General features: G+C 40.7%; 1 protein-coding gene across 1 annotated transcript; it reads right to left on the bottom strand.

Moving 5' to 3' along the window:
* Positions 1-4817: 4817 nt before the first annotated feature.
* Positions 4818-12918, bottom strand: LOC104433607 (probable protein S-acyltransferase 19). Its single transcript, XM_010046415.3, has 9 exons — positions 12456-12918; positions 10952-11065; positions 10237-10653; positions 8993-9061; positions 8823-8894; positions 8624-8752; positions 8403-8483; positions 7434-7634; positions 4818-6512 (listed from the first exon to the last, which is right to left on the bottom strand). Exons 1-9 carry the CDS (start codon positions 12498-12500, stop codon positions 5418-5420), a joined length of 2223 nt encoding a protein of 740 aa, XP_010044717.1. The 5' UTR covers positions 12501-12918; the 3' UTR covers positions 4818-5417.
* Between the last annotated feature and the right edge of the window lie 92 nt (positions 12919-13010).

Below are 13010 nucleotides of genomic sequence, written 5' to 3'. Positions count from 1 at the left end.
TCTTTCATTATTCAACTTTTCAATCACCTCCCCAAAAACTAAAATAAGTCTATTCTATTTTAGCCCCGCTTTTAAAACATTTCGTTGTCATTTACACCCTTGCAGGAACCCCAAAACCATCATAATTTAAGACGTCTTTGGACTTAAGTAAGCCCTTAAACTATTTCATCTTGACAACTTTTGAACGTAAAGCACCTATAGGTATTTCCCCCTATGAGAAAGAAAAAGTTACAAAGAGAAATTAAAGAGGGTTGAGCATGCGTGTATCGACACGTTAAACATTACCCTTGTGAGGAACCCAATACCATCATAATCAAGAAACCTCTTGTACATCTAAACTATTAAGTACGTGATTTTTTTTCTTTTTCAACCCAAAATTCACTCCAATTATTCTGAAAAAACGATTTTATTTGCGGGGAGGGGTTGGATTTGCGATTATTCATCCAATCGCCTATTCTCTTTTCTATAATAAATTATGGTAAATCATCGATCGTCAATTGAGATGAAGTAATGTTGGTTTTTTTGGGTAGTCATCTTGTCTTCTACTTTTACTCTCTTTTTAAAGGCGTGCTTGATTTTATTTATTTATTTTTAATGCTCCATTTAAAGATTCAAGATTCGGGATTCGTGGGGGAAGTTCATTTGTCTAACGTCATCGATATTTTTTTTTTCTTTCAAGATGTGCACCAACCATTCAAGTTATCTCCATCTTTCTTCTTTTTAAAGAGAAATCTCAGCAAGATTCGACCAATGTTTCGTGGTCAAAACAATTGTCTGTATAAATAAAGTTTCCATGATGCGGAGATATCAAAAAAATCAAAAAAATATAATATAAAGAAGTAAAAAAATTATTTATTTGATGCCTAAAAATCCAAAAAGTAATATAGGAGACAAGAAATAGAAGTACCTCTCCAATGCCTCTTTTTCTAGCTTATTATTATATAAAAGATATTTCGAAGAAAAAAACATTAAAATTGGCACCGATTAGCTAACGGCAGCAAAAAGGTAATAAAATCGAATTTTTATTTTATTTTATTGCTATGTGCTGATTTTTCCCTCTTAAATAGGAGAAAAAGAAAAAGAAGCTGGAGTTTCATGCGTCTAAGCATCGTTAGGAGCAACTTTGAAATTAGGCTCTCCTAATAATGGGGCAGCAAGAAATTACATGCGTGCACTCAATCCATGCCTTTCTTCATGTACCAAAAGGCATTTCTCTAAGGAACCAGTTAACTTGAATTAGGGTTTGTTCCATTTGATGGTACAGGAACTATTTTGGGACGCTACACTCGACCTACATTCTTAACGCTCCAACATTTAAAAAATCATTGGTTTTTTATATGTCGGAATGCTGCACTTGTACTCTTTATCGTGGCTATGTTATAGATATATTTGCATAACTAGAACTCGATGTGTGTCACGCATGTACAAGCATGAAATTTATTTTAAGGTCGTCTTGAGAATGAATAAATCACAATTTCATCTTTCGTCATTGTTAGAGGGTAGCGCAGATGTCGACGACTTTGCATAGAAAATTGCCTGGTCAATTCAATAACAATTATACGAATGTCAGTTCATTCCTAAATTTTTTAATTTTGTCAATTTAGTCTTAAACATTTACTCGAAATTCCTATATAGTCCTTCTGACCAATTTTTGTTTGAAATCGTCGACGTGTCAATCCATTCGTCGCTTGTCATGTCAATGATTTACAGTCGAAATGACTATATTGGAATTCCGCAAAAAAAAAATTTAAAACTAAAATGACAAGATTGGAAAATTCAAAATCGAAACAATAGGTTTAGAATTGATTGGATAATTTATCTCAATTTTCTAGTGGATACCAAATTCAAGACTCGGATTTGTAAATGGTTTAGATAGCGCACTTAAATGTGACGGTAAGGACATCTCTAAGTATTCATAGTCATCATTTCTCGAAGAATCTAGATGGGAACTTTTTTTCTTTCATTTTGGCGTTGATGGCGTTGAAATTGTGGCGTTTAGAAAACGGCAATATATATGTCAAGAACCCCTGAATTGAATGTTGAATGTTAGACTTGGAATTCAGCTGATAGCTGTGTGGCAAAACTTCAGTCTACCAAAGTGTAGTCCTAAAAAGGATTTTAACTCTGAAGATCTATTTAATTTATATAATTCACAGGTGAATATATCTGTGATCCGGTAATATAATGAGAAATTTTGATTTAGGAAACAAGTATGATGCTAATTACTATCGTTTTTTTATCAAACGAAGTTTTAAAGAAAACATTCACCATAAATGAAAAGTGGGCACAGGTGGGTCTGGGGGGCCCTGGAACAGAGCAGAATGTCTAGATCTTGGCTGGATTTCTGCTTTAATAATACCCACAAAAAGTTATGTGGACTAGTAGTTTTAAGATACGCAAAGTTCAAAGGTCAAACCTACACAAATGGTCAACCAAGAGCTCTCGCAATGCCCGCCCACAATGACATCCGTCCTAACTCCCTAATAAAGCAAACTAAAGAGTAGGAATCAGTCCATTGTGTAGACAAGGAAAAGCTGCAAAAAGCAAAGAGAAATTGCTAACTCATCCCCAGCTATACGTCAAATTGTATTTCGTCCCCCTCGTCCTTCTAATCTTTTATAATTGAGCGAATACCACGATTTTTTAATACGCTACAATGGGACCTCAAATTTAGATTTACGGCTGCAGCTGAACCTACAGTCGAATTGTGTGATGTGATTGCCATGACTCTTATGTTTCATAATACATGTTTTGAAAACCATGCAACCTAAACTTTGGACAACGGAAACTTCTTAAAAACTGCTGAAAACCGGGGGCGATACCACTCCGAGTGTCTAAATAGTATGGGAAAAGTACCAAAATAGTCCTAAACATTTTCATCAGTACCAAGTCAGTCATAAACTTCTCAATTGGACCATTTTAGTCTTAAACATTTTAATATTGGTACTAATTCAGTCCTTTCAGCTAATTTAAGCCGAAAATTACTAAGATGGCTGCCGGCGGTCTTATGTGGCACTACGTAAACAAATTTTTTTAAAAAAATTATATTTTTTTAAAAAATTATATTTTTCAGATTTTTAAAATTATTCTTTTGTTCTTTTTTTCTCTTTTTTTTATTTTTTATTTTTCTTTCTCCTTACCCCTTGGCCAATGAGGTCACGGGCCGACCATTGCCGGCCACAGGATGGTCGGGGCAAGGGCCCCCGTGCCATCACCGATCACTGGCGAGGACGTCGGCCCCCACCCAAATCCAAGCAAGGGCCCAAACCCTCACCCCTTTGCCCGAGCGGGGGCTGCCGCGCACTCATCGTTGGCCACAAGCAAGGGTGTGGTGGACCTCACCAACCAAGGGCAACAGCCTCCGCACCCTCCTCAGCCATAGGCGAGGGCATGAAGGCCCATGCTCGTGGCAAGCGAGAGTCGCGATGCCTCAAGCGAGACCATCATGGCCCTTGCCTAGATCTAAGTGAGGGCCACCAGATCCTTGTCCGCCACGAGCAAGGGCCACTATGCCCTTGCTTGGATTTGGGTGGGGGCACGACGAGCCTTGCTAGTGGCTGGCGAGGTCACGAGGGCCCTCGCCCCGACCAACCTATGGTTGGCGATGGTCAACTGCGACCTCACCAGCCAAGTGGTAAATGAGAAAGGAAAAAGAATTTTAAAAAATAATAATAATAATTTAAAAAATCTGAAAAAATATTTTTAAAAAATTATAAATTTTGCCCACATGGTGCCACATAAGACCGTCGGGCCATGTCAACAATTTCCGGCTTAAATTAGTCGGATGAACTAAATTGATACCAATGCAAAAAAAATTTAGAACTAAATTGATACCAATACAAAAGGTTTAAGACTTTTTTAGTACTTTTCCCGAATAGTATACCATATGACAACTGCAGCATCCTTTTTCACCGTTGAACCTGTTTTGAATTTCCTCCGATGGAGAAACTCGATGGGTTTTTACATTGAGTCCGCCCCTCCTATTTCTTGCAATGGAGACAAACGGAATGTACAAAAGAAAACGACGGTCAAGAAGGGTGATTTTGAAGACGGGCACTCAGGGAAACAATGACAATATCTAAGTCAAAGAGCCAATCGACCAAAAGAATAAATCTCGATTTCAAATAACCAAAAGGCAAGTCATAAGCTAAAAGTCCTGCCCCTGAACATCATGAGATCAAATTTATGAACGGGGCTAAAGATCATCTAAATTCATCGTTAAAAACTCCATCCTCTTAAACCCATCTTGCATTCCGAATTACTTGGTCTTGCATCATTAGATGGATTTCATTCACTGTGGATGCTTGTGAGGAGACTTCCCCGAGATCAAGCAGCGAATGCTGAGATTAGATTACTAAACTGCATTTAACTCTCAAATCAGAGAATGATTTGGAAAATCAAAGAGAGAACTTGGCGAAAAGTTATTGACATAGCCTCCTTCTATTAGGCAAGTAATAAACTAAGCAAGTCAAATTAAACACAGGTCCACATATGAGCTATCACAAACCACCCACAACCAGCTTTCCGCTGCATTTGCTCTCAGACCACCCGCATGTTCACAAAGTTCAGATAATCTCACTCAAAAGCTATATCGACAGAAGTCGTTCCAACACCAACTTGATTTCATGAAAGTATGCATGGCCACAGATAAGGCTAGCAAGGCTAGCAAAGATCACCTGTTCGCCCATGCAACTATATTGTGGTAGAATGCCTTTCTTTTTCATCAACAGCGGAATGGGAAGAAATTACAGGCAGAGGTGAGGGGAAAAATAAGATATTTGGTATACATTATCTAAAAGTGCACAGATGAATCAGAATAGGCAATATAACAGATAATGAGATTAATGCTGAGCCAATGCAAACGAGAATTTGAAATCATCGCTCAAGAATATGCATGTTGTGTACACTTGAAGGAACCAAGCAAATGTTGGTCCTAAAGCCGCAGCAAAAGTCGATTAATGGAGTACCAGGCACATTCTTGAGGAATAGCCAACCTACACTGATCAGATGAAAGCAGAAGTTCTCTAGCGCATGGAATGGTGTGTTCACTACATGTACAAACAAGATTAAATAGTAAAGTCAACAGTCACACCTCCTCACCAGAGACAAACATAAAACTTGGCCTGAATATCTCAATGCTGATCACAATACAACATGCGGCCGCCAGACAGCTGCAGTTTGGATGAGGGAAGAACTATCCCCAGGCACTTTCTCATTAACAAATCTGAACAGAATAAATATGCCGTGATGCTAACAGATAAATCTGTCAGTAAATGCACCAGAATGCACTGGTCAGCAGCACAAATTGCAATCATCGTGTGTCCGCAAGCAGCTTATGTTCAAGTGAATTCCGATTTCTCAGCTCACCCAAACTTGATGGTTGGAGGAGGTACTACCAAGCACTCAGAGTCAGAATCCTATACTTGATCACCTAACGACAACTTTAAACCGGACCCAGATGGAGGTTTCTGATCAAGTCCCCCTGGGATGAACACTGGCAACTGCTTTGAAGCCGCATCTCGCTTAAACCGAGATTCACGTGGTAAATTCAGTGCCACCCTCTCGAAGGCCTCTCTAGAACCTTGACCACCTTCAGCTCTCAAATTATCCCTTACTGGGACGCTTAAAAGTGGACCACCAAAGAAGATAGAATCCCCCGTGTACGTGAGTTTCTCTGCCTGCTGCACCAACGATACTGCCTCAGAAGATGAAGACTCCTGCTGTGGAAGCTTTCTTCCATAACTATTCTTTTCTACTCTAGGATTTGGCTTTGCCAAAGTTTGATTGGATAATCTATTTCGAGCTTCTGAAGCAGAAACAGGGACTGAGATGTATCTACCTGCTTCTTGGTCCCAAACAACTGATGTCCTTTTGACATCTCTAAGAATAGAGTGGGCTGGAGCCGATAGGAGTAATGGGTCAGTGCTACTTCCCTTTTGCACCGTTTTATTATCAAATCCTAGTCCAGGATTTGTTACTGGATTGTTCAGACCAGAATAAGTTGCCCCGGAAGTTACAGGCCGATCAGGAGCAATTCCAGGAACTGAAACACCCAAACCATAGCTTTGCGGTAGAGGGCTAAGCGTAACAGTCTCGTGAACATGGCTTGGACTGCTTATGCTACTCGCACTTTGAGTATACAATTCACTCTCTTCCTGGCTACCCTGACTAGGAGCAAATGAGTTCCTAAACTGAGACATCCTCAGATCATTTTTAATTTCCTTATTTGCCCCCATGTCGGTGCTCACACTACTTCTGACACTGATGTTTTCACTAGAGCTTAAATCAGTATCATGTAAACGCCGACCATCAACAGGTCGCAATACCGAGGACGATGCCCTAGCTCTGGCTGCTGCTCTCATGGCATCATGAGAATCCAATTTGGCGAGCCTCCATGCACTAATACGAACTGGCCTTTTCGGAGCCTTCTGCCCTCTGTCTACAATTCCAGCTGCATCTGGGTCCACAGTTGATGGAACCATTCCAGGGTCCAGGTGAGGTATAACTTCATCCTGCGCAGTATAATAGCTATGTAAGAACCCATCAACTTTGTTGAAGCTTATTATTGGCATGTTGGAAAGGATGCTTTCCTGCAATCAAAGTGAGAAACCCGCACAAGGGAATAACCAGCCCAAGATAACCATGCACATGAAGAAGATGGCATGAAATAGCATGCCACCCACCGAATGGATGGAAAGTTGATGATGAAAAAAATGTTGCCTAAGGAAATCTATGAAATTCAATACATAAAGAAAAAGAGTAACTTCAACTCGCACACAAGAGGAAGAATGATGATGAAGGTAGGATCAGCACCTAAAGAGGAAAAACAGATCATGAAAAGTGAAAGCATATCAGCGTTTTACCAAGGGGGTACCAACCCCTGTAACAGATCAGTAGGGAAAGGCAAAAGCACATTACGATATAGAACATAGGAGAAAAAGCATTGGACCTTTGTAAAAATGATTTGGTTTTGTGGGCCAATTAAGTTTGGAGACACTTTCAATTAAGAGATATCTCACCATTTTGTCACTTGTTGGACAGATATTTAATCCGATTGAATATTCTAAAACGATCAGTTAATTAATTGAAAGCCGTCTCAAAGTTGAGCCATCGTCAATCCAAGTTACCCAGTTTAACAATTTAGGCTGAAAGATCTAAGAAATGTGTAAAATTGCGGGAGCAAAGCAAAAGCCAGCAAAAACATTCTTACTAATTGCGTAGCTGGGCTTAATTGGTCTTACTCACTTGTAAGTCTCCTTTCTACCCATTTAAAACCTCATATTTAACCCCTCTAGAAGTGGCTAGACCACGTAGTCAGCCATCTAAAGCCCTTACAGGGACAGGAATCTGCTGCAAAGGATATGCCATGACGCTCACTTGGATCATTAAGTGCACCAAAATTAATAAAAACATCATAGACACCGAGGAAGTACCTGATAGTCCACAAAAACTCTTGGAGGGGTGCACCATGAACCTTTGTACTGCAAGCCAAGAGAACTGCCACCACTGAAGCCAGTTGTAGCAGATCCCGATGGAGAATACAGCAGATTAGGAAGTTCCTCATCTACGGATGCTGGTGCAGGTGCTTCACTCATGGCCCTCATTGCCACCACATACTCATAAGTTGTAATGCCCTGGGGAAGAAAACCAGACCATCAAGTTTAATGAAGAAAAATAGCTATTCAATCTCCTATTTCTTTTAAATTTCAGTAGCTTTCCAAAACAATGGTTTTGAAACCAAGTAGGAACTGGCAGTTTTGGTCATGAAGCAGGCTACGCCTGCTCCAGTTTAACCTTAAGAAACAAAATTGGTCAAAAACATGGATTGAACTGGCATTCCTTGGTTCAACGGATCCAGCTGAAACAGTTATACTGGGTTGAACTGATCCAATCATCTGACTCTTTTGATAAAAGATGAAACAACAATCTAGCAATAATAAGCTGAAGTCCATGTCAGCACACTTTCCTGGGATTGTTAAAGCACATCAAACATTGGACCAAACACTTTCTCATGGATTGGTATAAACTTCTTACATATCAGACAAAATGCAGACCTAAACACTAACTAAAAGAAAAACGACCAAAAATATTCCAACATGCTACCTGTTTGTAATTGGGCATTCTACACCCATCTCAAACTGGATGGCCACTTTGACCTCAATCTTAGGTGGAGAATTTAAACATCATGTTGAACTGGCAGCTCCACTAGTTTAAGCGATACGTGAATCGGTCTCTTGACAGATTCTGACACTAGTCTAGATTTAATTAGACAGGACATGACTTGCATGTTTAATTCCCCTGTTGAATCAAAACTTAGCTTCTCCAGAACAAGTGTCCCTACAGCTACAAACGATCAGGAGATTCAACATAGTTGTTTACAATTACAAAGCTTATCTGCTCACCTTCCTAATCAGTAACATGTGGAAGAAGAAAAGTTCACCTAAAGGTACACAAGCCAACATAGACACTGCAGTACAAACAGCCTGCACACAATGTAACAGTCAATTAGGGATAGATGTTATGACTAATACACTGCAGTACAAATAGCCAGAATGCAATGTAATAGTAAATTAGATATATAGATTTGATGACTAAATTAAGACATTTCTGGCGAGAAACATACCACCACTGATGCAAAGGGGATCCGAGAAAAACCATTTCCAAGCCTGTCAACAATTTCAGCCTCCATATTTTTCTTGTTAACGAAGCATCGTACAAAGATAGCAATACCAACTCCCGCCTCAATGACAAGCTGAGACAAGCAATGGCAACATTAATAGCTGAGAAACAATTTATTTCAAATGAACATTAACTATACTCACCCAAAGCAAACTGAAAGCCATGAGAGATATGAAAGTGACATAATTTCTCCGTCCCACACAATTGTTAAGCCACTACAGCAATGCAATATTGGTTGAGATTAGACAACAGTAATAATAGGTTAACTTAATCATCAAGTCAAATCAAAACCAATTCAAGTTCCAAATTGTACCCGACAATGGTGATCAAAACCATCCACGCATTTATCACAACTTCTGCAATGTTTACTGAACTTGCGAACCTGCAGCAAAGAAGATATGTCTCATGCACCAGACCATATAATGGTGGGACAAATCACTTTACACATGCGAAAGCATACACGAGCGCATGGAGTTTTTTCAGCAGATGGCAGAGAAGCAATTCTCATCCTTTTGCAATGTGTTCCATGGTGCCCGTGATAGCAGCAGATACTCATTCAAGATAGAGGCTATACCATTGCCAAGCCAACTGATCAATGTTAGCAACATCCATTAGTTGATGGACGTGGCGGTACTGATGGATAGCATGGCAATGGTCTTAAAAGGCAACTAGCTGGCACTGGTGGTGCTAGTGCCTGATGCCAAAGATGATGGTTTGGCGGGTAAGTGTGGTTGTCTGTGTGTGTGTGCTTGTGTATCTGCCGACTGTGACCATGCTGTGAGGCCGCTACCTCAGGCAACCTCCGAATTGAGGTCACCAGAGGTCCACAATATCCATAGGGTTGCTACATATGAGCATGCAGCCATGCGAGAGAGAGAGAGAGAGAGAGAGAGAGAGAGAGAGAGAAAGAGAGAGAGAAGGAGGGGGAAAGTTTGCAGCTTGCAGTGGAGAGCAATCTCATGTCAGAGCAGTCAGCAATTGTCGTAGGGTGAGAGAGACAGAGAGAGAGAAAGTGAGATGAGACAGAGGAAATGGGGAGCTACACATGAAAGAGATTAGTGTATGGGTATTCAGGGTTTTATGGTTTGTAGTGATTTAGTAATTATGTTACTATTCTTCTCTAATGGCTTGAGAGAATGTTGGAAAATCGAGAAATCCCATTTTGCTAGGCTATTATTTTATAGTGACCCATTTTTCAGCATTGTATCCATTTTCTCTTGCCTCAGTGTTTGAATTAAAAAGTAGGTTCTTGACCCACTTTGCCACATCTTTTTTAAATCTTTCTCTATCCCTTCAACTTTGCAACTTAGTCTTCATCCCTAATCACAACTCCTCAACGAAACTGTGATTGGGAATAGCAAACAAGTATGCACAATGGAGGGATAAGAGGTTCTGACAAACCTTCTAAGCAAATATATAATGTAAAGGCTCCAAATAAATGCCAAGAAACTTTCTCACTAGAACAGATATCCACATAAAAACTGAACATGCATAATTGCTCGTTAAGTACCATAAGGAAACTCAGATGTAATACCAAAATGAAGCCACATGATTTACCTCAGTATTACACAATGTGCAAAACAAAGCATCTTCAGCAGTGCCCTCTTGCTCAGTCAAACCATTCTCATTTCGACAATCTTCATGCACAAATAGAGCACACAAAATTCCTCCAATTCCACAACCAGATTTCCTCGTGATGGGGGCGGGATTCGAAGAAGTATCTACTATCTCCACATCTCTATCCATGACTTTCTTACTAGTATAAGTTGGTGCTACGGAACTTTTAGAAGCTGATGATGGAGAGGAAACCACACCAGCACCAGCTTCATCAAGATGTCCAGAGGGGCCCATTGCAGCCAACCCATTATTCTGGTTAGTTTGAGTCCTGGACTGTGGGTCAAATCTTGACATAATGCCAGGATCTGCAGGGTTAATTGCAGTACACCGGACATAAAGAATGAAAACAAGAAGCGCCTGCAATGCCAGCAGGGAAAAACAAGACATATACCTTTGTGAGAACTAAAAAACATTTGCAAAGAACTACATGAAGCAAAATATAATGTACTCGCTATGACAGCATCTACTAAACAGTCAGGTCTTCTGATTGAGAGACCAAAAACAAAAATTCTGAACTCCAAAAGCACATTAAGAAAGGCCCACAAAGGAGGGATAAAAACATCCAAATAAACTCATCTAAAATCACATAAAAAATTAAAAATAATGAAGATGAGGCAAGAAAGCCTGAAAATATAGAGAGAAGAGTTTTACATACCACAGGCGTGTAAGTGCCAATCAAGATGTATTCCCACAAATGTCCTCCAAGGAAAGGTGCAAAGAAAGCATAGAAGGCAATCACCAGTAAGCAGAAAACAGTAATTGCGACAACCTACATAGGTGAAAATTCGAGCTTTTAGAATATTATGTGTCAACCATAAGATATAAAAATACAATCTAGGTGCCAGAGTAAGTTTGGCAAAGATGAATGCTATACAATCGAAAAAGACGAAAACCATCAAAGATCTCACTTAACAATGCCAACTAGAGACAATTTCAAAGGCATCAAGAAAGTTGTGTTAGATGTTTTAACATATTTTTTACCCAAGAGATTGATAAAAAATGGTCAAATAAATCAAGGTTATTTGCCAAGCAGTTGAGAACAGCTACAATTTCAAACCCAGCCGTCCTCTCGCCACCGCATCTCGGTCTGGTGGCATGAGAGGGGGTACTCCAAAAGTCTAACCAATCGAAAGACAATAACCAGTGCTCCTCTCTAAGAAAGAGAGTTCTTCAACAAGCGGTAATGTGGGCGACAGATATCCAAGCCCCAGCACGAGCACAAAAGAGCAACAATTGAATCCCCAAGAGAAAAAAAGAATGAACATCGACCAAAACACATACCACTGGGAATACAGACCTCAAACTCCAAAAGAAATCAAGCACCAGGAAGTAGAACCAGAAACAGATTGGCAAATCAAAGACATGCAAGAATCTATATCATTCCCTCTAGCTACATTTTTTTACACATCTTGTTACTTACATATCAAGTTATCTTGGAAATGGACATGAAATTGTCCAACTCCTTGGCTTATCATTTTTCGTATATTTAGCACGCTAGATTTTCCCTAAACGACCAACAAAGGACGACTTTCTCGTCCATGTGTGCTATTTTTTTAGATGGATTGTGTGTAACATCCTCTAGAACAAGGAAAGTTCCATAATTTCGATTGATGCATGGATCCAATATACGGAAAACTCTCCGCGCAGATCATATACCTTTGTCGTCTCGTATCAATAATTTTTTTCATCAAAAAAAAAAATATATATATATATATATTCATAGAAACTAGAAAGTTCCAAAATTTCACACTCGCCTGTCTTCACGCATCTCAAACTGCAAACAAAAAGCTCAATCTCACCACTTCCTCACTAGTAACCAACGAAAAGCTTCACAGCTCTCGGCAAGTCTTTAGCTACTTCCCTCACTCCCTTCTCGGCAAGAGCGCAACACAGAAGGTCCACCAGGACCGCGCTTCAACTCAAAATCGCAGAAATTCAACTCATGGGCGCTTCACTCACGCGCCCACGCTCTAGAGGCAGACGCACCGCCTCTCCATCAATTTCTCAGAAACCAAAACATCCCAAAAAAGCGGACGGGGAGAGAGAGAGAGAGAGAGAGAGAGAGAGAGAGAGCGCGAATCACAGTCCAGCTCGAGAACGAGCGAGAACTCCACCAGAAACAGCAATGCGATCGAAGAGAGCCGGGCCGGGTCAAGTACCTGTAAAGTGTGGGCGGGAAGCTGCCATCCGTGCTTCCTCACCATCTCTGCCGAAAGTAAACTCCCCCCGCGCGCCGCGCCGCCGAACGAAAGGACGAACCGAAACCCTAGACACACGCGCCTCACTGCGAGGCGAGCCGGCCGACCGTGCGAGAGAGAGAGAGAGAGAGAGAGAGCTCCTTTACCGAGTCAAAGCAATGACGACCGTCCGTTGACGAGATAATGCCGTCCCCGCGCTCAGTCACTGAGCGAGCGGCGCCGTCGCAGCAGCGTGGCGAGGCTCGCCGGCATTACGGCCGTGGAGAGGCGATTAGGCGGCGGCGGCGGCGGCGGCGGAGGAGGAGCGGCGGAGGTGCAGATTCATGGAATCGGAAAGAGAAGGGAGCAGCAGAGAGAGAGAAAGAAAGAAGAGATGAGAGAGAGAGAGAGAGAGATGGGGGGGACAGCTTTTCTGCGCAAAGTTGAGTTGAGAATGACCGAGAAAAAGAAAAGCAGAAGAAAACAATATTTATAAACAATATAATTAAATAAATGAATAAATAATATGAAAATGAA

This window comes from Eucalyptus grandis, chromosome 1, assembly GCF_016545825.1.
Source record: "Eucalyptus grandis isolate ANBG69807.140 chromosome 1, ASM1654582v1, whole genome shotgun sequence".
Classification (NCBI taxonomy): domain Eukaryota; kingdom Viridiplantae; phylum Streptophyta; class Magnoliopsida; order Myrtales; family Myrtaceae; genus Eucalyptus; species Eucalyptus grandis.
This window is presented reverse-complemented; position numbering and strand designations above follow the sequence as displayed.

Bases quoted from the DNA above. Each gene is read 5' to 3' on its own strand.
- LOC104433607 (XM_010046415.3), bottom strand. From the start codon at position 12,500: ATGGTGAGGAAGCACGGATGGCAGCTTCCCGCCCACACTTTACAG. The intron at 8,484-8,623 runs GTATGTTTCTCG...CATTGTGTGCAG, and splicing joins TCCCCTTTGCATCAGTGGTG to GCTGTTTGTACTGCAGTGTC. The intron at 7,635-8,402 runs GTGAGCAGATAA...TTTCTTCCCCAG, and splicing joins ACATGTTACTGATTAGGAAG to GGCATTACAACTTATGAGTA.